This window comes from Chrysemys picta, chromosome 9, assembly GCF_011386835.1.
Source record: "Chrysemys picta bellii isolate R12L10 chromosome 9, ASM1138683v2, whole genome shotgun sequence".
NCBI classification, from domain to species: domain Eukaryota; kingdom Metazoa; phylum Chordata; order Testudines; family Emydidae; genus Chrysemys; species Chrysemys picta.
In genome coordinates, this window is record NC_088799.1 from 56,834,071 (window position 1) to 56,860,251 (window position 26,181).

General features: G+C 45.1%; 1 protein-coding gene across 12 annotated transcripts; it reads right to left on the reverse strand.

Annotated features, from left to right (window-relative positions):
• Positions 1-1,983: 1,983 nt before the first annotated feature.
• SCLY (selenocysteine lyase) lies at positions 1,984-26,168 on the reverse strand. Of its 12 annotated transcripts, none has more exons than XM_024111886.3 (14): positions 26,027-26,164; positions 23,397-23,517; positions 22,850-22,961; positions 22,232-22,344; positions 19,641-19,741; positions 17,121-17,289; positions 16,165-16,292; positions 15,318-15,482; positions 14,041-14,147; positions 8,820-8,856; positions 6,900-6,983; positions 5,082-5,184; positions 4,538-4,613; positions 1,984-3,582 (listed from the first exon to the last, which is right to left on the reverse strand). In XM_024111886.3, exons 3-14 carry the CDS (start codon positions 22,948-22,950, stop codon positions 3,423-3,425), a joined length of 1,344 nt encoding a protein of 447 aa, XP_023967654.1. In that variant the 5' UTR covers positions 22,951-22,961; positions 23,397-23,517; positions 26,027-26,164; the 3' UTR covers positions 1,984-3,422. The 12 variants fall into 12 exon arrangements, with proteins under 12 accessions (XP_023967654.1, XP_005311388.1, XP_023967653.2 ...); XM_005311331.4 differs by lacking the exon at positions 26,027-26,164 and adding an exon at positions 23,895-25,885; XM_024111885.3 differs by lacking the exon at positions 23,397-23,517 and having other exon boundaries at positions 16,174-16,292; positions 26,027-26,168.
• Positions 26,169-26,181: the final 13 nt, after the last annotated feature.

A 26,181-nucleotide genomic window follows, 5' to 3' on the forward strand; every position in this document is an offset into this window, starting at 1 on the left:
AGAACACATGCACGCGCAAGCCAAACTGACAACACTGTGTAATCACATTGTATGCAGGGCATGGCATAGAGCAACCAGGGTTGCATTCAGACCAGGCATCTAGCAGCGAAAGGCAGTAGGCTCATTTCTCCAAGACATCTTGTTCCCTCCCTTAATTATTTGTTTTCCAAGTTTGATCTCACATGAGACCATTCCACACCTTGACTAAGGGTCTTGGATTTCTCTCGGTGTTTGTTTATTGATAATCAAGGAGGGCACTTTTTGTAGCCATGTTTTGGATTAATTACATGTGTCACTAGTGTGAAATTAATTCAAATGTCAAAAAACCTATGGTTCAAGGGACAGAAATCAAGATTGTGGTACCAAAAGAGGCCATTTTTAAAAAACATAAGCAGATATTTATAGCTACATTCTGCTCTTAAAGGTGACATGAAAAAAAATCCAGTAACTGTAGTTATAGGTTTAGCCCTTCAAATGGCAAGGGGCACTCAGCACTTACTAGCATTTACATTTACCTTTCCTTACAGCTCCTTCCTGACCCCAATCCTGATCAAATGAAGTCAATGGAAGTTTGGCCACTGATTTCAATAGCAGCAAAATCAGGCACCCAGAGTGCAACTATGGCCCTGTAGTATTTGACACAGAACTCCACAGCAGCAAGGAGCAGCCTTAGGAATGGGGGCGGCTTTTTTAACATATTGCACAGTTTCACAAAGTTTCTATGATTTCTGTCACAAGGTTATAAAATCATAGTAATTAAACAGGACACCAGTAATGTTATTAGCACAGGGGGATAAATGTTATCAGGATGCTCAGATCTAATCTGTAGTCACTCGGTAAATACTTCATTCCAGTCTAATTTTGTAATTAAGCGGTTTAGGAGGAGTCTGTGTGGAATCTTACATTCAAACACAACTTGCATGGAGGTTTATGGCTGCTGCTGCATGTTGGAATGGATACATTCGTGTATGGCTGATTTATGTCCAATTCATAGTCATCTCACAGCAATTCCGAAGGGAGAGTATATGGCTCAGAAGGGATCTTTGCCCATTAATATCCCCAGTTGCATGGAAACAGCCACCCTCGCTTCATGTTATCCCTCTAAAAAATGTTGGTGGCTGTAAGCTGAAATGTGGTACCTAGTGTAGTAGGAAGAGAGCCTGAGATGTAAGTCCTTGTATCAGAGGCCTGGTATGAGGCAGGACCGGTTCACAGAATCTGGCAAGAACAGGGCTAATATTGCAGAAATGCACATTCCTAAGGAATGCTAGTCACAGAATACTCATGTGAACACATCCCAATATCAAGTGGTACCTGAACATCCTGATAGCAAGGATGGTACAAAAACTTTCCCCAAGGATAACAGGAACCCAGTGATCCCTCCTAAAAGATAAGGTCAGGATGACAGTATGTAATAGAGATGTTTTAATCGAACCTTTATGTACAAGGATGAGTGATAACTAGCCACGTCAGGGGGCAGTAACTACAGTAACTATGTCAGAGGGGCAGTAGTAACTTGTTTGTATCAGGGTATAAAGATGTATCTCAGAGGGAGTATCTTTGTCTGGCCAAGGGAGGAACGGAAAGTCCTGCCATTCACTGAGCTAGTCCATTGTTACGGGCATACATTTATTAGCGGTCTGGTAGAGTCTGCGGGATAGTAGTATCATGCTTCGTCGACAATAAACCTGGCTGGGTGCCTTTGTCTCTTAATGGATCTTGTGGTCATTGGGCAGTTCACTTGAGGTCTGCCATGCTGGGGTGGCACACAGAGGGAACACACATGCAGCCAAACATCTATCCACACCTGGAAAGGCATGCATACTTTCCCCAGACCCTTATCATGTCATCATATGTGAAGAGACATGGCAGCCTTTGAAATGCTCTCAATCAGAGTTGTCTCTTCCACCTCCTTTCACCATGGTACTTGCCAGCCTAACTGTCCCATGAACTCCTGGGTCCCCAACATAAAACAGAAACTTCTGAAGGAAAATGCGCTTTTAATTACGTTTCAGTTTAACAGGGTTAACTTTTACTATCTGTGAGAACACAGACGTATTAGTCCTTCCCCATCTCCTCACTTCACCCTGCCCCCCTGATGAGTTACTGCGTTATCATTTTATTTCTAATCCATTGATTAGCAGTCGGAATAGAAGAGCCACCTGACTGGCCAAGTTCTGTTCTCCATAGGAGCAGACAATGCATTCCCTTCAAAGAATTCACAGCTGAATGCAGGACCTGCTCTCTGGCAGGAGAAGTAATAGGAAGAATGCACAGTCAACACCAACAAGAGTAACCAGTGCAGGTGCCATAAGGACGATCAGAAAAGAGTTAGAGGAACACTTAAAAGTAGTATTCTAATTCCTTCAGTACCAACAAATCCTCTGAAACATCAGGTATTGGCCAGTCGGAGGCAAGGTACCAGCCAAGGTACCAAGGATCTAATGTGGTACAGTAAATGTTATATTCCTGCCTTTGAGAGATGTCTTTAACAGCCTTGTTTGGCAACCTCCTTTCCTGGAAAGACACTGATTTGAAACAAAAGTTTTCCTAATTTCCATTAGTCCTGGAAAGCCTGTTTCCTTCATGGGGAAGTTAAAGCGAAGATCTTTAATGCTCATAACTATGTGCATGTAGAGTGTGTGCACATCACAGATTCTACAATTCTGATGCTCAGAAAGGTGGGACTGGCCAGATGTGACAAAATGCATGCTCACTCTTCCTCTGAATGCACACACATCCTGTACACTAGCCCAACTACCTCCTGACTGCACACACACATTCTAAGATTGGCGCCCTTAAGACATACATACACCACCCTATGCATAAATGTAGGCATTCTGACACAGCCTCCTATGTGCAAATACAGGTATCCCAGGAACACATACATGCCTTCCTAATCCCTCATAGAGTGCTCCTGAATGCAAACTCCTACTCTCATTCCTCTGTGCTAGCCCAGGCACACCTGTGCACAATTACAGCCGCTCCCCTGGATACAAGCACACCTGAATACATTAACACCCCCCCAACCCAAATGCAGTCCCCAAACCCAGAGTTTTTAACTGCTCAGTAGAACAAGTGAGCATTCAAAAGTTCCTCAAACATACGCAGTGATATTACTTGCCACACTCCGATGTCCTAAAGGAATGTACATGTAATAACAGCTGCAGTCCTCCCAGCACAGGACAGCCAGTTCTTCAGGAATGGGAAGAGTCTAAACGTCTGATTCTCCGTTGCCCTGCACCTTCTGCAGTCATTTACACCAAGCCAAGGAAGGTGTAAAACATTACTGTTCTGACTGGACAGCTTGTCACACCCAATAAATGACACACCAGGTACAGGGCAGGGGAGAATCACGCCCCAGGAATCTGTTTCTTTCAAGGAAATCTCTCCTCTCAGTTCCCCGTCCTGATCCCTGATCTCTAAGTGACTCTGTTCTGTTCTAGCTGAGCCACAGACTGCTTCAGATCTTCCACTATCACGTCCACATCCTCCTTGGTGGTGTCCCGCCCCACACTGAGCCGCAGGGCATTCTGAGCAACTTCATAGGGAATCCCACAGCTGAGCAGTATAGAGGAGGGCCTGGAAAACAACATAATGAAAGCAGGGTTTAACCCTTTAAACATCAAGAAAACACATTCCTCTCCTGTAAAATTTACTATGATAATGAAAACAAGTATAATTGTCTGAGCAGTGGCAGTCCCCTCCTCCAAGCAGATTATATGCTCTCCCCCTCATTCTGGCTGAAAGGCACTGGATTCTTCTAGAAGTTGGTCAGTGCTGTTCAATCTAATCAGATGGAGGTGTCAAGACAATCATGTGAAATACTTGCCCTTGCCTCTGCCTACTGGAGCTAAACATGCTGATTTCACAGTACTTTTGGCCTGCAGTATTTCAGCCAGCCAGGAGTAAGCCAGTGACCCATGCCACAAACTGGGATCAAACCCATCTTCCACATGGCAGTCTATAGCACTAAAAATAAAGACACTCAGGGTATTCGAGCTCTATGATTCTATGAAAACACCAAGGTTTCTTACTCAAATTTTGAGCTCTGAACAATCTGAAATCTTCTAGCCTCATGGTTCAGCTGGTCATGAGGTGCCCTATCTTTCCAGTCTGACTGCTCTCATTCTGACCGCTCTCATTCTGACCCTGCAAATGCTGAGCTCCTCAGGTCAGCTTCCCTGCTTTCCACGTGCTCTCTGCATACCATCTGTGACATGGCACACAACAGCAGGAGAGCGAGTCACCACCTGAGCACCTCACTGCCCTGTCTATTCAGTGAGAAACTACCCAATGTCACACTAATCCCTGTTACTCAGTGACTCAATAGTTTACTGTACATCCTCAACCTACTCCTGGGGGTTACTTGGGACCATGTGGAAAGCACTAATCTTCTTGTGTGATCCCAAAGGAGCTGTTTGAAGGAGCAATTGTTTATGAGAAACTATTTCATAAAGGTGCAAACTCAGTCCCCTTCAACTTGACCTCTCTCCTCCCAGGAGAATGACTCAGTATCACAACATAGATTGCTTACTGGTCACCCTTCTCCGAATGGCATGCAGCACCAACACTGGCGAGTAGAGTCTTGCAGTGAGACAGCACCATCCGCCCTGCAGAAGAGACAAAGCACAGGCCCCGCTCAGCACAGAATACTTACCAAGCTGAATGACAGCACAGGGACCCTTCTTTAAACCTCCCATACACAAATGACCAACCTACACTTCAAACAACCCTTTCAGCACAACCTCTGAGCAATGTTTTGGCAGGGTCATTTTCCTCTCTGCTCAGGGTAAGAGGTCCATGCCTGGCCCTGGCAGGCCTGACATGCTTCTCCACAGATGAGGGGACTCTGGTGATTCAGCCCTGTGCCTGGTATCCTCCTGCAAGATCAATGAGCTGCTGCTCTCAGGCTTGTGCAGGTCTTCTGGCATCCTGCTCCATGGCAGAGGTGGCCATGCAATATGTCTTCTTCAGAGTCTGATAGCACAGGAGGAGAAGCAGCGGGCTAGAGTGAAGGGGAATTGGGGGCCCAGACAGAGATGTAAAGGATGACCGTTGCTAGGATAGAAGAGAGATACCTTGCAGCCCTGGCCCCCAAACAGAAAAGTTACAAGTGTTGCAGAGCCGCTTGGCACCTGGAAATTGACTGTTAAAGTGGAGTCTCTGCTTTCCAAACGAAGCCTGGAAAATAAAATAAACATTAACAGCTCCATGAATGCAAACTGCTCTGCCCTGGGTAGGATGAAACTGGGCAGGAGGAACACACCCTAGAGCCCCTATAAGCCTTCATCCCCACGCACCACTAGGGCTTTGGGGAGACCTCCTGGGACTTGACACTTACACAGCCCAGGCTGATTGGTAATTTGAACACTGAGCTGGCAGGCTGGGACAAACAGCTCTAGACTGTTTCTGGGGAATTCACCACTGTACCATGGACACTTTGCTCTGGCTACACTGGTGCAAGGAGGCTCCAAGGCCCCCACAGGAAATAAACCAGTGTAGGACACTAAGGAAGCTGCAGACCCTGCTCTGCTGACTCTACACTCCCACCGCCATTGCAAGAGGCCCTGCTGCAGGGAGAGTTCCAGGGTGGGTGAGTAGCATGTTGTGGAAGTGACCTGGCCAATCCTGCCTCCCCAAGATTCCTGCACCCCTTCAGAGGGCCCTAAGGGCCAATACAGAAGGACTACAAGTTAGGGGCATCAGAGGCAAAACAACATCCAGCATCTCTGAATAGTGGGGACGCACGCCACCGAATCAGGAGTCATGGCCACAAACAGAAAGCCAGTGAGAAGGGTTGCCACTTCCTTCTACAAGAAATCTGGGGAGGGCCAGTGTTGGCTGAGGAACTGAACAATCTGAAAGGGGGGAGGGGAGTCCCATTTCACCCCTTTTTTTATCTATTCTCTAGGTCACAGGTGGCCAAACTACGGCCCGCGGGACCGTTCTGCCCGGCCCCTGAGCACCCGGCCGGGGAGACTAGCCCCTGGCCTCTCCCCAGCTCTTCCCCCTCTCCCACAGCGCCGCGCCGCCAGTGCTCTAGCCCGCCGCTCCTGCCAGGCAGCGCAGCCGGCGTAGCTGGCTCTGGCTGGGTGGCAAGGCTGCGAGCTCCTGCCGCTCTGAGCGGCATAGTAAGGGGGTGGGAGTCAGGGGGCTGGATGGGGCAGAGGTTCTGGGAGAGCGGTCGTGGGTGGGGAGCGGGGGTCCTGGAGGGCAGTCAGGGAACAGGGAGTGGTTGGATGGGGTGGAGGTTCGGGGGGGGAGGCAGTCAGGAGACGGGGCTGTGGATAGGGGTCGGGGAAGTCAGGGGACAGGGAGCGGGGGGGTTGGATGGGGGTGGGAGTCCTGGGGGGCGGTTGTCCCAGGAGGGGGTGGTCGGGGACAAGGAGCGGGGGGGTAGGATGGGAAGAGGCTTCTGAGGCGGGCAGTCAGGGGGTGGAAAGTGGGAGGGGACGGATAGGAGGCAGGGGCCAGGCTGTTTGGGGAGGCACAGCCTTCCCTACCCGGCCCTTCATACAGTTTTAGAACTCCGATGTGGCCCTCGGGTCAAAAAGTTTGCCCACCCCTGATCTAGGTACTTACCTGGCCCATGTAGTGTGTGACCACCTACCCTTCTCAGTCCATTTCCTCCTCCCTCTTTCTTTGTGATCACATATGCACTCCCCTGCTCAGCTTGCTACATCTCAACTACTTCCTCCCCCCATTTCAGTGCCCACTGATGGTGTGCGCTGTGTGTCTCCCTGCCAGATGCTTTTGTCACAGTCCTTCCAAATTGCTGGTGCTCTTGAAAAACATGCTCTTTTCTTCTCCTCCTCTAAGAAGCTTGCTGTACAGACTGCCTAGAGATCAGGGACTCCAGCAGGGGCATAAACGTGATAGGAACGAGGTATGCTCACTTCTAGCCTCTTCTCCAAGTAATCCCGAACCTCCTTCATGTGAGCCTCATAATCCTCACAGTTCTTGTTCACCAGCTCAGCAGCCTGAGTGCAGAGAAAAAAACAAATCGGACGCTATATTTCTCAGCAACTGTAAAACAAGACCTGGTCACAATCATGTGAGAAGAACAATAATCCCCTGGAAATGTACCATAAAAACAGCCATACTGAATCAGACCAATGGTCCATCTAGCCCAGTATCCTGTCTTCCGATAGTGGCCAATGCCAGGTGCTTCAGAGGGAATGAACAGAACAGGCAATCATTGAGTGTCATCCACTCTTAGCTTCTGAGTCTAAGTCAAGGTAGGCGTATGTTTTACCTTTACCAGGAACTATGGATATGGTTGTACAAGTACTAACAACCAATCCGAATGGAATCATTTCCTCTGCCTCATGTACCTGTATATAAGCCAACTTTTCTGATCTAATAGGAGGCACACTTGGGGGTGGAAGGGCTCATATATGAACTAATTCCACCAAGGTGGAATTTGCATTGGCCACTGTCGGAAGACAGGATACTGGGCTAGATGGACCTTTGGTCTAACCTAGTATGGCCGTTTTTATGTTCTTAAGGTGCCTAGCCCCCAATCCGGAGAAGAAAGCCACCTCGAGGGGGATGCTGGTACCATCAGTGGGCACAAATCCTAGTCTGGTGAAATGAAGCCCAAAGTCCACATGCTCTGGGCCCTCACAGCATTTCTCCTCCAAGGGGCACTTTTAGAACCCAGGTACCAGCACATTTCTGTGGTGTGGGGCCAGATTTCACAACAGCTCTGCATTCGGCATACTGAGCACTTCGAAAATCTGTTCCCTTATTTCGATGCCTAAACAGGAGCTAAGCGCCTTACAAAGTCCTGGCCTTAGTTTGGCATATTTATAGGACAATTTGGTGCAGCCTTCAGATTCCTGGTGACTTGCCAAACCAGTGCTAGGCACTATGCAGTTTGTTCACCTGCTCTGAAGAATGCTTCCCGGATATCAAACCATGCATGGGCTCTTAGTTTTCCCCAGCCTGTCTCACAAACTTGGTATAGAGATCCACAGGGGGCGGGGAAGTCCCCTAGCTCTAACTTTTCCTAATCAGAGCTCCATACACCAGAAACCACTATGTAGTTTTGGCCTCTTTAAAAAAAAATCTCTTCTTGGTGATATAGTTTTCAAATGTGCTATTACTCCACAAGTGAATGCAAACATGTTGTAGCAGTCTTCCCCCAAACCTTGACATGAGTGCTGGGGAACAGAACTGTATAGGTCACAGAAGGGGAAAGGAGGGGGAAGTAGAAGGAATAGCAGATCATGCTGTGCTTTATTACAGATCTTTCATGAATTACAGAGGCCATTTTTCAAGATCAAGACTACACTGCTAAAAATAACAATGCAGTCGTGGGAGGCACTGCTTGGGCATATAGATAGCCTTGTAAGTATACACCCTAGGATTCAGGAGTGTAGGGCACTCTGCTTGCCTAAGCTGTGCCTCAGCATCTACATTGCTGGTTATAACTGTGCTAGCTGGGCATGTAGTGTCTGTACTCTAAGACTCATATCCACCACACACAACTTTCCCCTCTTCCTGTGAAATACACACTTATCCCAAGATCCTCAAAGCACTGTGCAGATTTAGCTGGGTGACTCCCATTACTGGCATGGGAAGATATTCAGCTAAATCTCCCAGAACCACTTTGAAAAATTTCCTGTGGCTAATAACAGAAAACAAGGGTTTACACTGCAGTCTTGTTTTACTACAAGTTGACTTTTCTTTTTTAGTTAGGGTTTTTTTTTAAAGAGCTTGGAGCACAGCAGAAAAGTTAGTTACTTATCTATCAGGCACCATTAATGTTTGACTCACACTCTTTTTTCTCCCTTGATTCCTTCTGAACTCACCTTGCCAAGGCCAGCAATCATTGGCGTATTCTCTGTCCTGAAAGAGAAGCATTTGTACAGAAATTATTTATTTCCATCTTCCCCAGGAAATCAATGGGTGCCGAGAGCCCCATTTTTAAAAGGCAGTAGCCCCACTTGCATACACAAGTAATGTGAGCACAACTGCAAGGCAACATGTGGGGTAATTACCACAACAAACAACTGTGTGCACAAGTGGCCAGTTAGGTGCTTAACTCCCTATTTGTTCAAAGCTGTGGTAAAGGAAACTGATATTTTTCAGTTAGTCAAGAGAATCGATGTTGCCTTTTTCTACATGGAAAACTCTACCTCTGGCTGCAAAAATCAGTGACTAGCTTGAAGCTGTCACTGAGATGTCTGCAGATGGCTTTTAGGAATCCAGGAGAACTTCAAAATGGTCTTCTCTTTGTGACCCCAAGAAATTTGACATGTGGCTTACACAAAGTCATTGATACTGTATTCAGAATGCATTTAGTCAAGAGCATAACAGACCCCAATGTGTATATGCCAGCAGCAGAGTTCTTCTCCCACACCCACAAGAAACCTTACTGTCCTTTGTACAGTTCTTACAGGAGAGACAGGCTGGGAATAAAATGAAATGTGTTCAATTATCAATCTAATTATACCCTAAATCTGGCTGGCTGATCAGACTGTTCCTTCCAATGGGGAGAGACTTCCAACCATGTAGACTTTTAGGGTACATCTACTGATGCGGTGGCATGTAGAGTACAGACACCACATGCCCAGCTAGCACAGGTATAAACAGCAATGTAGATGCTGAGGCACAGCTTAGGCAAGCAGAGTGCCCTACACTCCTGAATCCTAGGGTGTATACCTACAAGGATATCTACATAAGAACATAAGAACGGCCGTACTGGGTCAGACCAAAGGTCCATCTAGCCCAGTATCCTGTCTACCGACAGTGGCCAATGCCAGTTGCCCCAGAGGGAGTGGACCTAACAGGCAATGATCAAGTGATCTCTCTCCTGCCATCCATCTCCATCCTTTGACAAACAGAGGCTAGGGACACCATTCCTTACCCATCCTGGCTAATAGCCATTAATGGACTTAACCACCATGAATTTATCCAGTTCTCTTTTAAACGCTGTTATAGTCCTAGCCTTCACAACCTCTTCAGGTAAGGAGTTCTACAAGTTGACTGTGCGCTGCGTGAAGAAGAACTTCCTTGAATTTGTTTTAAACCTGCTGCCTATTAATTTCATTTGGTGACCCCTAGTTCTTGTATTATGGGAATAAGTAAATAACTTTTCATTATCCACTTTCTCCACATCACTCATGATTTTATATATCTCTATCATATCCCCCCTTAGTCTCCTCTTTTTCAAGCTGAAGAGTCCTAGCCTCTTTAATCTCTCCTCATATGGGACACGTTCCAAACCCCTAATCATTTTAGTTGCCCTTCTCTGAACCTTTTCTAGTGCCAGTATATCTTTTTTGAGATGAGGAGACCACATCTGTATGCAGTATTCGAGATGTGGGCGTACCATCAATTTATATAAGGGCAATAACATATTCTCAGTCTTATTCTCTATCCCCTTTTTAATGATTCCTAACATCGTGTCTGCTTTTTTGACCGCCTCTGCACACTGCGTGGACATGGGAGATGGGAGAGATTCCAGAAGACTGGAAAAGGGCAAATTTAGTGCCCATCTATAAAAAGGGAAATAAAAACAACCCAGGAAACTACAGACCAGTTAGTTTAACTTCTGTGCCAGGGAAGATAATGGAGCAAGTAATTAAGGAAATCATCTGCAAACACTTGGAAGGTGGTAAGGTGATAGGGAACAGCCAGCATGGATTTGTGAAGAACAAATCATGCCAAACCAATCTGATAGCTTTCTTTGATAGGATAACGAGCCTTGTGGATAAGGGTGAAGCTGTGGATGTGGTATACCTAGACTTTAGTAAGGCATTTGATACAGTCTCGCATGATATTCTTATTGATAAACTAGGCAAATACAATTTAGATGGGGCTACTATAAGGTGGGTGCATAACTGGCTGGATAACCGTACTCAGAGAGTTGTTATTAATGGTTCCCAATCCTGCTGGAAAGGCATAACGAGTGGGGTACCGCAGGGGTCTGTTTTGGGACCGGTGCTGTTCAATATCTTCATCAACGACTTAGATATTGGTATAGAAAGTATGCTTATTAAGTTTGCGGATGATACCAAACTGGGAGGGATTGCAAGTGCTTTGGAGGACAGGGTCATAATTCAAAATGATCTGGACAAATTGGAGAAATGGTCTGAGGTAAACAGGATGAAGTTTAGCAAAGACAAATGCAAAGTGCTCCACTTAGGAAGGAAAAATCAGTTTCACACATACAGAATGGGAAGAGACTGTCTAGGAAGGAGTACGGCAGAAAGGGATCTAGGGGTTATAGTGGACCACAAGCTAAATATGAGTCAACAGTGTGATGCTGTTGCAAAAAAAGCAAACATGATTCTGGGATGTATTAACAGGTGTGTTGTGAGCAAGACACGAGAAGTCATTCTTCCGCTCTACTCTGCTCTGGTTAGGCCTCAGCTGGAGTATTGTGTCCAGTTCTGGGCACCGCATTTTAAAAAAGATGTGGAGAAATTGGAAAGGGTCCAGAGAAGAGCAACAAGAATGATTAAAGGTCTTGAGAACATGACCTATGAAGGAAGGCTGAAAGAATTGGGTTTGTTTAGTTTGGAAAAGAGAAGACTGAGAGGGGACATGATAGCAGTTTTCAGGTATTTAAAAGGGTGTCATAAGGAGGAGGGAGAAAACTTGTTCACTTTAGCCTCTAAGGATAGAACCAGAAGCAATGGGTTTAAACTGCAGCAAGGGAGGTCTAGGTTGGACATTAGGAAAAAGTTCCTAACTGTCAGGGTGGTTAAACACTGGAATAAATTGCCTAGGGAGGTTGTGGAATCTCCATCTCTGGAGATATTTAAGAGTAGGTTAGATAAATGTCTATCAGGGATAGTCTAGACAGTATTTGGTCCTGCCATGCGGGCAGGGGACTGGACTGGATGACCTCTCGAGGTCCCTTCCAGTCCTAGAATCTATGAATCTATGAATCTTCAGAGAACTATTCACGATGACTCCAAGATCTTTTTCCTGACTTGTTGTAACTAAATTAGCCCCCTTCATATTGTATGTAAAGTTGGGGTTATTTTTTCCAATGTGCATTACTTTACATTTATCCACATTAAATTTCATTTGCCATTTTGTTGCACAATCACTTAGTTTTGTGAGATCTTTTTGAAGTTTGTCACAGTCTGCTTTGGTCTTAACTATCTTGAGCAGTTTAGTATCGTCTGCAAACTTTGCCACCTCACTGTTTACCCCTTTCTCCAGATCATTTATGCCTAGTTGAATAGGATTGGTCCGAGGACTGACCCTTGGGGAACACCACTAGTTACCCCTCTCCATTCAGAGAATTTACCATTAATTCCTACCCTTTGTTCCCTATCTTTTAACCAGTTTTCAATCCATAAAAGGACCTTCCCTTTTATCCCATGACAACTTAATTTATGTAAGAGCCTTTGGTGAGGGACCTTGTCAAAGGCTTTCTGGAAATCTAAGTACACTATGTCCACTGGATCCCCCTTGTCCACATATTTGTTGACCCCTTCAAAGAACTCTAATAGATTAGTAAGACATGATTTCCCTTTACAGAAACCATGTTGTCTATTGCTCAACAGTTTATGTTTTTCTATGTGTCTGACAATTTTATTCTTAACTATTGTTTCGACTAATTTGCCCGGTACCAACGTTAGGCTTACCGGTCTGTAATTGCCGGGATCACCTCTAGAGCCCTTTTTAAATATTGGTGTTACATTAGCTAACTTCCAGTCATTGGGTACAGAAGCCGATTTAAAGGACAGGTTACAAACCTTAGTTAATAGTTCCGCAACTTCACATTTGAGTTCTTTCAGAACTCTTGGGTGAATGTCATCTGCTCCCGGTGACTTGTTAATATTAAGTTTATCAATTAATTCCAAAACCTCCTCTAGTGACACTTCAATCTGTGACAGTTCCTCAGATTTGTCACCTACACAAGCTGGCTAAGGTTTGGGAATCTCCCTAACATCCTCAGCTGTGAAGACTGAAGCAAAGAATCCATTTAGTTTCTCTGCAATGACTTTATCGTCTTTAAGCGCTCCTTTTGTATCTCGATCCTCAAGGGGCCCCACTGGTTGTTTAGCAGGCTTCCTGCTTCTGATGTACTTAAAAAACATTTTGTTATTACCTTTGGAGTTTTGGGCTAGCTATTCTTCAAACTCCTCTTTGGCTTTTCTTATTACATTCTTGCACTTAATTGGCAATGTTTATGCTCCTTTCTATTTGCCTCACTAGGATTTGACTTCCACTTTTTAAAGGAAGTCTTTTTATCTCTCACTGCTTCTTTTACATGGTTGTTAAGCCACGGTGGCTCTTTTTTACATGCCCAAGCAGTGCCTCCCAGGTCTACATTGTTGTATTTAGCAGTGTAGTGTCCCGTTACCTCCCTGTTGCAGTGAAAGGCTCCAACAGTGGGAAAGGCAATGGGGAAGGGCTCTGAGCCTTTTGTTTAAGCAGAGAAAGCCACCAGCAGCCCTCCACAAGCACCTTTTCTCTCCACAGTTAAAGGCTCCAGCAGCAGGAAAAGGATCTGGGAGGGAAGAGGCAGTGGGGAAAGGCTCCGGCAGCTCCCCTTTCACAGCTCTGTGTAGGTACATACCGTCCTGAGGGTGGATGCAGCCTTCCTTTCATGCAGGATGTAGCTACATGTACCTGACATTTTGCCCTCTACTGGAAGGGATTAGAATTGCTCAGCTGAACATCAGGCCCCACACAACTAACAAGTAACAGAGTTTCTCAGCTCAAGTGCTGGATCAGGAGGTTCTGGGTTCTAGCCCCATTGATGCTGTGAGGCTCTAACTGTGGCATGGAGCACAGTGATGGAATTCTGGATGGCCTTCAATGCTTACAATTTTGTATTTAGTATTTATATGACACTTGACATCTTCAGTGCAATTAACAAACTAACTCATTTTTTCTCTAAGCATCTTACAACTTGTCCCCCCAGAAAGACCAATGGAAGTGAGTACTCCACAGCACTCACAGGGTGCATTCACTAAATAGTACAGCCATCTGCTCGCTTAACCAGTTCTCTAAATGTACGGACCCAGTGAAACATCTGCTCACCCATCTGACCATCCACCTTACCCAGGACGAAAATTCCACTCCTGTCCCCCTCCAAAGAGCATGGGATGCAGAGGAGTAGTGACCCCAGGCCCTCGAACGTACAGTGCTCCAATCCGTGGGGCATAGAACTGCAATGAAAAACACCACCTCTAAGAGAGAATTCAAGGAAACTTCGTAATTCCCCCTCCCCACTTCATTTTGCACCTCTTGGAGAGGGTTTCTGGATTCTACCCGTTCTGATTCTGATCCTTCTGATCCGACTTTCACTTTCCCAACAATTTATAATAATAATACTCAGCACATACCCTATACTCTATTCTTTTCCATTCCAAACAATTTACTATCTCTCTCCAGTTAGTCCTCACAACAGCCCTGCACAGTCCTAGTCAATTCTCTACTGTTGCGAACTCCGGTTCCTCCTTCATTGTGGTTCTTTTGCCAACAGGATACCTCCAGATCAAGAAGAAAAGCCTTATCCTCCATCTTCATCTTACTGATGGCCTAGGAACCATGGAACCCTCTCATCTTTTGTACCATCTTGCTCTGAGGATAGTTATGCAGACACAAGTCTGTCATAGGGTTACAGAGTGTTTAAGAAAAGTAAAGTACTGTATAACTGGCTGTCCATTGTCCATGTCCGCACATCACTGTACCACCTTCTGTGCACACATTGTATATATACACACGTACAAAAGACAGCTGGGTACAGTAAAGACTATCTCGAGAGTGCCATCTAGTGAGAAGCTTTAATACTTGAACAAAAGTCTAATGCACTAAATCCTCCAAAGTAGAAAGAGTGACTAGCTGGACTGCCTTATTCCCTCTCTCTCTGTGCCACAGGGAGATGAGGATGCTCTGTATGTGAGCCATACACAAGTAGATCAACCCAAATCCTGAGTTACTACCTTGACAAGAGAAGAACATTCACCCATATGTCTTGTTTGGAGTCAGAAAAGCAGAGAGCGTGTGGACAGCATTTGGATTCCCAAAGCCCCTGCCACAATATTGGTTGGGGTAACATGTTCTAGCCCTGATGCAGACTTCTCTGAAGGATGTTTTTTGTCCTCCGGACTTATACTAAGAAAGTTGGCTTTTCCTTTCCCTTTTGTAAAAAATTAGAAAACCGCTTTCTATCAGCAGCCATTCTTTGGCCAGACCTAAGGCAGAGAATAGGAAGAATTCTACTCAGAAGATTCAATAATTCAGAAGAGAAGGTTCTTGTATTGAAAGGTGATTTAAATATATGGACAGCTCCAGTGTGAGATGAAGAGAGAAATCCAAAGGGAACAGAGGCATACCTTGTGTCCCACAATGGTGAGATAATCCACTCCCAGATCCTGCCCATCCACTCGGCCCTTCCCTATCATCTGGGCTGCGTCTGTGTGCATCAAAATCCTGGGCAGGCCTAATGCCATTCTGTTCTGATTCAGGATCTGAATCTGCTGGCTGAGCTCTGAGATGGGCTGGCGGGAGAGAACACTGTCTCAGGTGACTGGGGTCTCAAACTCTTCACACTGTGTAACACATCTTGTTAGAATGTCTCATGAACACCTCCCCTCCCATTTGTGACTGCCTCCCTTCCTATTCACTATCCTGCAGGCCACCTTCCCTCCATTCACTATTACATAACATCCCCCTAAAGAAAGAGCTTGCATGGAAAAATGACCTTAAATACTTTTGTAATAAAAGAATCATAGAAATGTAGGACTGGAAGGATCAAGACGTTATCTAGTCCATCCTCTGGTTGAGCCAGGATTAAGTATACCTAAACCAACCCTGACAGGTGTTTGTCTAACGTGAAGTGTAGCCAGCGGAGGAGAAGCCAGCAGCAAGTGACCAGCCAAATCTTTGAAGGCCACCAAAAAATGCTCCAGCTACCACAATCTGGGAACCACTGTTTTAGGCTGACAGACAAAAGGGGAGAAAAGGCGCAAAGAAGAAGATAGGGATATGAGAAAGGGGTTACAAAGAGGGAGAAAATAAAAGAGAGATAGGGAAAGAGAGACCAGGACAAAAGACCAGGCAGGGGAAACACCTCAATGCACAGAAGATGCCAAAATAACAAATGTTAAACAGAGTATGTAGCACAGACTTGATCCCCCTTCCCTCCAATCCATGGTAAATAAAACCCAGGGACCAACTAACCATGATTACCCCAGTCTCATTATTGGCCAGCATGATGGAAACCAGGCACGTGGTTGGACGGATTGCTGCAATGATATCATCAACTTCCACTTGCCCAGTGATCTTGGACACTGGGACAAAGGTGGCTTCTGCATGGCAAGACACAAGCAATTAGATTCATCATACAGACTAATACCTCATAGACAACAACAAGAACTTAAGAGTATAGTCTAGCAGTTGGCTTGATAAAACTGTGCTTGCATATTGCGCAGGGAAGGTGGGTGGAATGTCAGAAACTACTCAGGGTCTTGTCATAGCTTGAGGAAGGAGACACTTGACTAGATGTGAGGATAATGCCCCCAGCTTTTAAGCAATGGGTGAAATACACATGCTATAACACCAGCTAGTGGCCACATGAGGAATGTCCTTCCAGAACTCGTGGCTGCTTGCCTTCCTGACCATACACAGCAGATGCAGGATAGAGAGGACAAAGAGAAAAGGGGGCAAGAGGCCCAGATTGTTGAGCTAAAGCCTTCAGAGCTGCCACTAAAATACTACATTTACTGACCAGGGAAAGCAACACTTGGTCAGGTCAGAGGGTTAGGGAGATGCAATGTACCCTTCACTGAGGGATGGAGAAAACAGCACAAAACATTGGACTTTTCCACTGTAGTTTAAAAAAAGAGAAAATTACCTTGGTGTTACCATCAGCACCTCAAACTCTGTGCTCCCTGCAGGACCCTGATCATAATCATCTGACAAAATAACTGCAGTGACTACACTGCTTGAGATTGCTTTTGCCAGCACCCCATTCTGAACCTTCCATTTCATGCACTGGGAAAAGTCCAGTGTGCAAAGAAAGGAGACTTGTATTTATTATTTTGAAACAAAAGCTCCTGTGAAAAGCAGCTCAACAGAGGGCCTGCAGGTGGGGAGTATATATCAATGACACTCCCTTGCAATCCACATGTACTCACCTGCCATGTGCTCTTTCACAAGGTGCTCCAATGGCAAACGGACCGAGTCATGTTCCACATTAGATGTAATGAAATGAGCCCTTTTGTGATCCTCACCAGGCCCATCCTGTCCCAGCACCTGACTCTCTCTAAAATGCCTCAGTGCCGTGTGGATAACTAAATTATTTGCCTGCAGAGAGGTAAGAGGGAAATCGCCAGAGCAGGGTATAACCAAGGGCACTGGGTAGGGCGCAGAATCCCTTACTTTCAATTTCTCACTTATCTGCATGCAAGTAACAAATTAAAATGCTTTTTGTGAAAACATAACCGTTAGGACAGACTGAAAATGTCAATGGGAAATGAACTCCTCTAACAGGTCCTTTAACCAGGGGCGTTGGGTCATCTTCAGATTGTGAGAGGAGGGGTCATTTGTGTTCATCATCTCTAGGTAACAGTTTTCACTCCAGGGTCTCATTTCAAAACATGTCCCATTTACAAGTTATAAATAAGGAAAAGGGTAGGGTGACGGGGGTGGGGGGTAATAGGCACCTATATAACAAAAAGCGCCGAATATCGGGACTGTCCCTATAAAATCGAGACATCTGGTCACCCTAGAACAGGAGTCGGCAACCTCTGGCACACGGCTCGCCAGGGTAAGCACCCTGGCAGGCCGGGCCAGTTTGTTTACCTGCCGCGTCCGCAGGTTCGGCCGATCGCAGCTCCCACTGGCCGCGGTTTGCCGCTCCAGGTCAATGGGGGCAGCGGGAAGCCACGGCCAGCACATCCCTTGGCCCGTGCCGCTTCCCGCAGCCCCCATTGGCCTGGAGCAGGGGGGGAGTATTGCGTATAGTTTTGGGCCCCCCACTACAGATGTGGACAAATTGGAGAGAGTCCAGCGGAGGGCAATGAAAATGATTAGGGGCCTGGGGCCCATGACTTATGAGGAGAGGCTGAGGGAACTGGCATATTTAGTCTGCAGAAGAGAAGAGAGGGGGGATTTGATAGCTGCTTTCAACTACCTGAAGGGGGATTCCAAAGAGGATGGAGCTAGGCTGTTCTCAGTGGTGGCAAATAACAAAACAAGGAACAATGGTCTCAAGTTGCAGTGGGGGAGGTCTAGGTTGGATATTAGGGGAAACTATTTCACTAGGAGGGTGGGAAGCACTGGAACGGGTTACCGAGGGAAGTGGTGGAATCTCCATCCTTAGAGGTTTTTAAGGCCCGGCTTGACAAAGTCCAGGCTGGGATGATTTAGTTGGCGTTGGTCCTGCTTTGAGCAGGGGCTTGGACTAGATGACCTCTTGAGGTCTCTTCCAACCCTAATCTTCTATGATTAGATGTTTGTTATTGTTTTGGGGCTTGTTTATGCAATGGGGTAATGAACTCTATTGGGGGTGGGGGCGGCATTTCTCAAGTGTACTAATGTGTTGTGCATTACATAAAAACATAAGAATGGCCATACTGGGTCAGACCAAAGGTCCATCGAGCCCAGTATCCTGTCTTCTGACAGTGGCCAATGCCAGGTGTCCCAGTGGGAATGAACAGAACAGGTAATCATCAAGTGATCCATCACCAGTCGCCCATTCCCAGCTTCTGGCAAACAGAGGCTAGGGACACCAGCCCTGCCCATCCTGGCTAATTGCCATTGATGGACCTATCCTCCATAAATTTATTTTGTTCTTTTTTGAACCCTGTTATAGTCTTGGCCTTCACAACATCCTCTGGCAAGGAGTTCCATGGGTTGACTGTGCATTGTGTGGAAAAAATACTTCCTTTTGTTTGTTTTAAACCTGCTGCCCCTTAATTTCATTTGGTGGCCCCTAGTTCTTGTGTTATGAGAAGGAGTAAACAACACTTCCTTATTTACTTTCTCCACACCAGTCATGATTTTATAGACCTCTATCATATACCCCCTTAGTCGTCTATTTTCCAAGCTGAAAAGTCCCAGTCTTATTCTTCATACAGAAGCCGTTCCATACCCCTAATCATTTTTTTTGCCCTTTTCTGAATCTTTTCCAATTCCAATATATCTTTTTTGAGATGGGGTGACCACATCTGCATGCAGTATTCAAGATGTGGGCGTACCATGGATTTATATAGAGGCAATATGATATTTTCTGTCTTATTATCTATCCCTTTTTTAATGATGCCCAACATTCTATTTGCTTTTTTGACTGCTGCTGCACATTGAGTGGATGTTTTCAGAGAACTATCCACAATGATTCCAAGATCTCTTTTTTGAGTGGTAACAGCCAATTTAGACTCCATCATTTTATATGTTAAGTTGGCATTAATTGGTCTTTGTAAAAGCACGCAGTGCTGTTTGAAACAGTACAATGTTAAACTGTACTACAGAACCATTATTGTGCACCAGCACTTTCTACATGGATCAATTAATGAGCACTTTAGTGCACTTAAGAAAGTATGCCACTCCCCACCCCTCCGCAAGGTGCATCACCACATGTAGAGGAGCCGTTACTGTCTATTCTCTCAAACACCATAATATAAGCACTTGTCCTGTTCAGGGAGGATGAGGCTCACCTCTGTGCCCCCTGAGGTGAAAATGATATCCTGGGGCCTTCCTCCCACCATCCGGGCCAGGCTCTCCCGAGCTTTATTTATGATCTCCTTGGCCTTTCTACCTGCAGGATCAATGTACACAGTTGATCAAGTTGTTTTTATTACATATTTACAGTAGAAAATTGTAGAAAGGATGCAACACTGAATGTTTATTTCTGTACCAGAGGTTCATTTAAAAGGGATTTAATGTATTTCCACAGATGTTTGATTTAATGTATGAGGTGGATTCTTGTCCATATTTATTTGATTTTCTCTCTACAAGATTAAAAGGTCAAGGAGAAGTAATAAAGTGTTTAGAAGAGAGTGTCCTTGGGTGACAGTGATAGCAAACAAAAATCACTTTCCTACAGATGACATAAGCTATTCCCAATTACAAACACTGGAAATCCCCATAATTTACAGTTAGAACCTGAACTCAGCAAGAAAGGATTGTCTCCTGAAATTGCATGTACTTCTTTCTACCGACATATTCCTTTCATATGTGCACTTGCCCATGTATCCATCACGGGACTTATGAGGAAGCTCTTCCCCCCACCTCATGCAAGTTCAGTGCAGTTGCTCAATAGCTGAAAATATAAACGAACTAAAAATAAATCACAGTTCAAACAGAATCAGTTAGCAGACAGGAGCAAGGAGAGAAAAGACAAAGGAGGTATCTAGACTGTATCAGAGTCAGAGCCAGCTAGCACAGTAGCAGAGTTTCCCTGGAACTCTTCTTGAAAGTTGGTTTGGTTTTTTTCAGCTGAAGTTTAAATGTCCTCCTGAACTTTATATTTCTCACTAAGGGGTATCCTAACAGCACCTCCACTGAACACCCAAACAGAGGCTGTAACTCTCTGATTTTCCAATCTGAAAAAGTAAGAAAGTTTCCTTTTATTCAGAAGTTTATTTTTATTAATTTAACTGGGTCATGAACTCTGTAGCTAGGGGCCAAGATTTTCAATAGTGGATGCCTAAAGTTTAGACTCTGAAGTCCATATTAAGGCACCTAAATAAGTGGCCTGACTTTTAATAGTGCTGAGCACCAATGAGACTTGCTGAAAGCACTGTTCTTTGTTTGTTTTTTGAGAGTCAGGACGTTTATTTAGATAGGCTCGTAAATCTATATTTGGTTATCTTTAGGCACCCATTTTTGAAAATCCTGGACTTTTGAGGTGAGGTTTTTTTTTTATGACCCTTTTTTCTACTGTTCATGAAGACTGTCAAAAACTTTAATTTTTATATGAAACTCATCACTCTTGGCCTCAGTCCACGGTGAAATTCTCTTTAGGGTGATTGAATTCAATCAGCTCTGCCATTTTTGATTTAGAGGAGTGGGTTAAATTACACTGCACCAGCTTTTTAAAAAGTGTCCAGCCTTTATTACTAATTATTAGTATGATTATTTATTTGCATTGCATTAGCATCTAGGGTCTCCATTGTGCTAGGCAGTTCCCACCCTGAAAAGCTTACATTCTAAGTTTTTGTTGGCAAATAACTAAAAAATGGCAGAACATTTACATTTGGCATGGCTCCAATTAGAGTCGGTCAGAAACTTTTCAATAAAAGATTTTTTTGTCAGAAAATGCTGATTTATCAAAACTGAAACCTGTCGTGGAAGCATATAAATTGTGACAGGAAGGTTTCTCAGGTCCAAGATGGAATTTCTGATGAAAGCCAGAGAGAGAGAGAACCAACCCACGCCAGACAGCCAATACCCTGGTGTTTAGGGCACTTATCAGGGTTGTGGCAGACCCAATGTCAAATTCCTGCTTTGGAGGCTTTTCACTATTCTGGCTATTCTCTCTTTCTCTGTTTTTTTCTCCCCACAAAACACTTAGAACAGTCTTGGTTTCATTCTGCCCTGGAATGGAAGCAAATATCGAAACTTTGAAATTTTTCACTAAATGGAATTCTTGTCTTCCAGACGTCCCTAACTGTAAGCTTCAATGTAGCATGTACCACTAGCCAAATGTGAACATAAATCTTACATATGTTAGAATGGATAAAGCATTCAAATTCATGTCTGCATATGCTCAGATTTGTAACTATGAATTTGCTACAATAATAGGCTTTAATCCTGCAAACATTTGCACACGAGTAATCTCAAAGAGGTTTCCGGCTAGTCACAGGCGCCAACTTTTGTTGGCACCCGTGGGTGCTCAAACCCCCCCGCCCCCAGCCCCACCCCAACTCCGTCCCCTCCTTCCCCAAGCGTGCCGCGTTCCTCCTCCTCCTCTCTCCCTCCCACGCTTGCCGCGCGAAACAGCTGTTTTGTGGCACAGGGCTGGGAGGGATGAGGGAGAAACAGGATGTGGTGGTGTGCTCAGGGGAGGAGACGGAACAGAAGCGGAGGTGAGCTGGGCCGGGGGGGTGGGGCAGGGAGCTGCCAGTGGATGCTAAGCATCCACCATTTTTCCCCGTGGGTGCTCTAGCCCCGGAGCACCCACGGAGTCGGCGCCTATGCGGCTAGTGGAATGTTCTATTCATAATGATCAGGACTGCCTGTGAACCCAACTGCCCCTCTCCTTCCTGAGATTACCTCTTTCCCTTCCTTCAAGAGCTGCTCTTACCTGCTGTGTAAGAACTGCTGGGGTTACCCCAGGCCTCATGCATGGCCTCTGTTACAGTTTGGATCACCTCTGGTGCCATTGGGGTGGTTGCATTGTAATCCATGTAAACCTTGCTGTAGGTAAGGAAGCAGAGAGAGAGAGTTAGAATAGGAGAGGAGGAAGAGAGTCAGCTGTCAGCAGGATCAAACAATGAATGTTACATCTCCATCAGAGAGCACAGCTCTTCTTTACACTAAAGTAATGCTTTAACCAGGTTTCATGTGGAGCAAGCATTAACCTCCTCCCCTCTCAAATAAGATCACAGCACTAGAGCAGAATGATCACCTCCCCCCCCTCCAAAAAAAAACAAAAAAACAGAGAGATCCCAGCCCTGACCATCACCATGTCAGAAGAGATCACACCTGGATCTTAAGTCAGACATTTTGAGCTGAGTCTTAATCATGACCTACACGAATATCTAGGCCTAAGACCTGTTACTGTTCTTATGAATTTTAAGAATACATTTCCCAGCAACTCAGAAAAATTTCAACCTTCTAAGTTTTATAAAAATGCTCTCTTTCCCACTCCCCCCCCCCCCGCCCCTCCAAACCAGGAAAAATAGAGAAGCCACTCACTCACCTTTCCACTGATTTTTTTTCTTCTCCATCACACTCCTTATCCACAGCAGTTTTTCTCCCATCTTTTGTTAGCACCATTTTTTCCACTTGGTCCCCGTCCATTCTGCAGAAATCTATATACAAGATCAGTATGAACAGTAAAAGTTTAAGCTTGACAAACACACACACGAGTTTCCTGATCATATTATGATTTCTACATAAAACACAAGTGTCTATAGTTTGTCTCATTCTTCCCTAAACATTTTTTAGTTTCTATGTGAACTTATAGTAATCACTGAATTCTTGATGAGATGGTGAAATGCTGAATGGTGATTCTCTCTAGTAACCTAGTAAACGTATTTCTACAGTAACATTTCTGCCTACTATTTATGCCTCTCCGTTCCAGTGAAGTTTTAATAAAAGGGTTCAGAGGTTTGTTTATACTTTGCACATGGTGTGTATATTCAGGAATGCTCTAGTAGAAAGGACTGGGGAGGTTTTTATCAGGAACCCTTTCTCTTCCCTCTCATTCTACATCTCTCCTATATCATCTGTGAAAATATCCTCACCTTCTAAAGTGGTTGTGATTCTTTCCCACAATTCTTTGAGACTTTCTACGAAACTCTGCGATCCACTGATCCTTCACTCTGTAGCAGCCTTGTCTGTGGTGTGGGGCAGCGCAATACCTACCTAAGCACCAGAGTTCAAACAAATAAGGATGTCTTCTCATTCTATACAGAAGGCTAAACTATATTTTTAAGGTTTCAGAGTAGCAGCCGTGTTAGTCTGTATCCGCAAAAAGAACAGGAGTACTTGTGGCACCTTAGAGACTAACAAATTTATTAGAGCATAAGCTTTCGTGGACTACAGCCCACTTCTTCGGATGCATATAGAGTGAAACATATATTGAGGATATATATATACACACATACAGAGAGCATGAACAGGTGGGAGTTGTCTTACCAACTCTGAGAGGCCAATTAAGTAAGAGAAAAAAAAAAACTTTTGAAGTGATAATCAAGCTAGCTCAGTACAGACAGTTTGATAAGAAGTGTGAGAATACTTACAAGGGGAGACAGATTCAATGTTTGTAATGGCTCAGCCATTCCCAGTCCTTATTCAATCCTGAGTTGATTGTATCTAGTTTGCATATCAATTCCAGCTCAGCAGTCTCTCGTTGGAGTCTGTTTTTGAAGTTTTTCTGTTGTAAAATAGCCACCCGCAGGTCTGTCATAGAATGACCAGACAGGTTAAAGTGTTCTCCCACTGGTTTTTGAGTATTATGATTCCTGATGTCAGATTTGTGTCCATTAATTCTTTTGCGGAGAGACTGTCCGGTTTGGCCAATGTACATGGCAGAGGGGCATTGCTGGCACATGATGGCATATATCACATTGGTAGATGTGCAGGTGAACGAGCCCCTGATGGTATGGCTGATGTGATTAGGTCCTATGATGATGTCACTTGAATAGATATGTGGACAGAGTTGGCATCGGGCTTTGTTACAAGGATAGGTTCCTGGGTCAGTGTTTTTGTTCAGTGATGTGTGGTGCTGGTGAGTATTTGCTTTAGTTTGGGGGGTTGTCTGTAAGCGAGGACAGGTCTGTCTCCCAAGATCTGTGAGAGTAAAGGATCATCTTTGAGCATAGGTTGTAGATCTCTGATGATGCGCTGGAGAGGTTTTAGTTGGGGGCTGAAGGTGACAGCTAGTGGTGTTCTGTTATTTTCTTTGTTGGGCCAGTCTTGTAGGAGGTGACTTCTAGGTACTCGTCTGGCTCTGTCAGTTTTTCACTTCAGCAGGTGGGTATTGTAGTTTTAAGAATGCTTGATAGAGATCTAAGTCTGACTTAGAACAACGCTTCCTTAGCTCTCGTCCCCTAACGCCCCTACTCTACTTGCGCTACATTGATGACATCTTCATCATCTGGACCCATGGAAAAGAAGCCCTTGAGGAATTCCACCATGATTTCATTAATCTACATTATTATACCCGCGGCCCATGCCCCTTCATGCTTCGACCACCATTCCAGAGGACATGATTCCATGCTGATGACAGGATCTGCTCGATAACAATCCAAAGCAGCGTGGACTTATGCACCTTCATTTTCACCATCTGAGTCAGATGCCACCAACCGAAGGTTGATTTTCTTTGTTGATGATTTGGGTTCTTTAGTTTCTGTATTGGAGTGTTGCTCTTTTAAGACTTCTGACAATATATTCCACACTTCAGCTCTCTCAGATTTTGGAAGGCACTTCAGATTCTTAAACCTTAATACTATTTCTTTTATTTTTTTACAGTGCAAATATTTGTAATAAAAAATAATAGAATAAAGAGAGCACTGTACCTTTGTATCCCATGTTGTAATTTAAATCAATATATTTGAAAATGTAGTAAAACATCCAAAATATTTATAATAAACTTACATTGGTATTCTATTACTGTTTAACAGTGCAATTAAAGCTGCGATTAATTGTAACTATTTTTTTAATCTTGCGATTGTGATCATTTTTTTTAGTCGTTTGATAGCCCTGATCAGAAGAGAACTCTCTGATTGCTCACATGTTAAATAGGAACAGTGCACCCACAGAGTCGGCGCCAGAGTCAACCCTGTAGCACCCATGGAGTCGGCACCTATACTGATACCAACCACCGCTATTGCTGCTGCAATGAGCCATATGGCTACTAGTGGTTAAATCCTGCCCTCAGACCGGGTCTGAGCACAGTGTAGTGAGGGAGAGGAGAGCTGCATGTGCCCAGCTGAGCCCACTCTTAAGACCTGAAGCAGCAAGTCCTTGCTCCTATCTCAGGGGCAGTTCATTCAGTCCAACTCCTCCCATTCACCTGCTCCTTCAGACACCAGCTCAACACTGGCTCATCAGGCGGTACCACTGGAACCCTCCCACCCAATGCTTCAGAGGACAGCCATTGGTTACCAGCACTAATACTCAGGCACAGGCCAATCAGCACACTGGCCCTTAGGCAGCAGCAACTGGTTACCAACTATTAATACCCAAGCACCAACCAATCAGCTCTTTGTCCTTCAGCCATTGGTTACCAGTACTAATACCCAGGCACTGACGAATCAACAGTGAGTTGATTGGTCAGTGCCTGGGGCGTGGCTATTGGTTACCAACAGTTAATACCCAGGCACCGACCAATCATCGCCTTGTCTGGGGCAGGGGCTGCTCTCCCCCTTACCTGCGCCCCACGCCGAAGGCGGCCTGGGCCGAGCTGATCGCAGGGGTGGGTAAAAGCTGCCGCAGGAGGCCGTTATTACTCGTTCCCTTCCCCACCCCGAGCTCGCGCACGTTGGACTAGACGCGCTATCCACCCCGGTCATAGAGTCGGGCCGG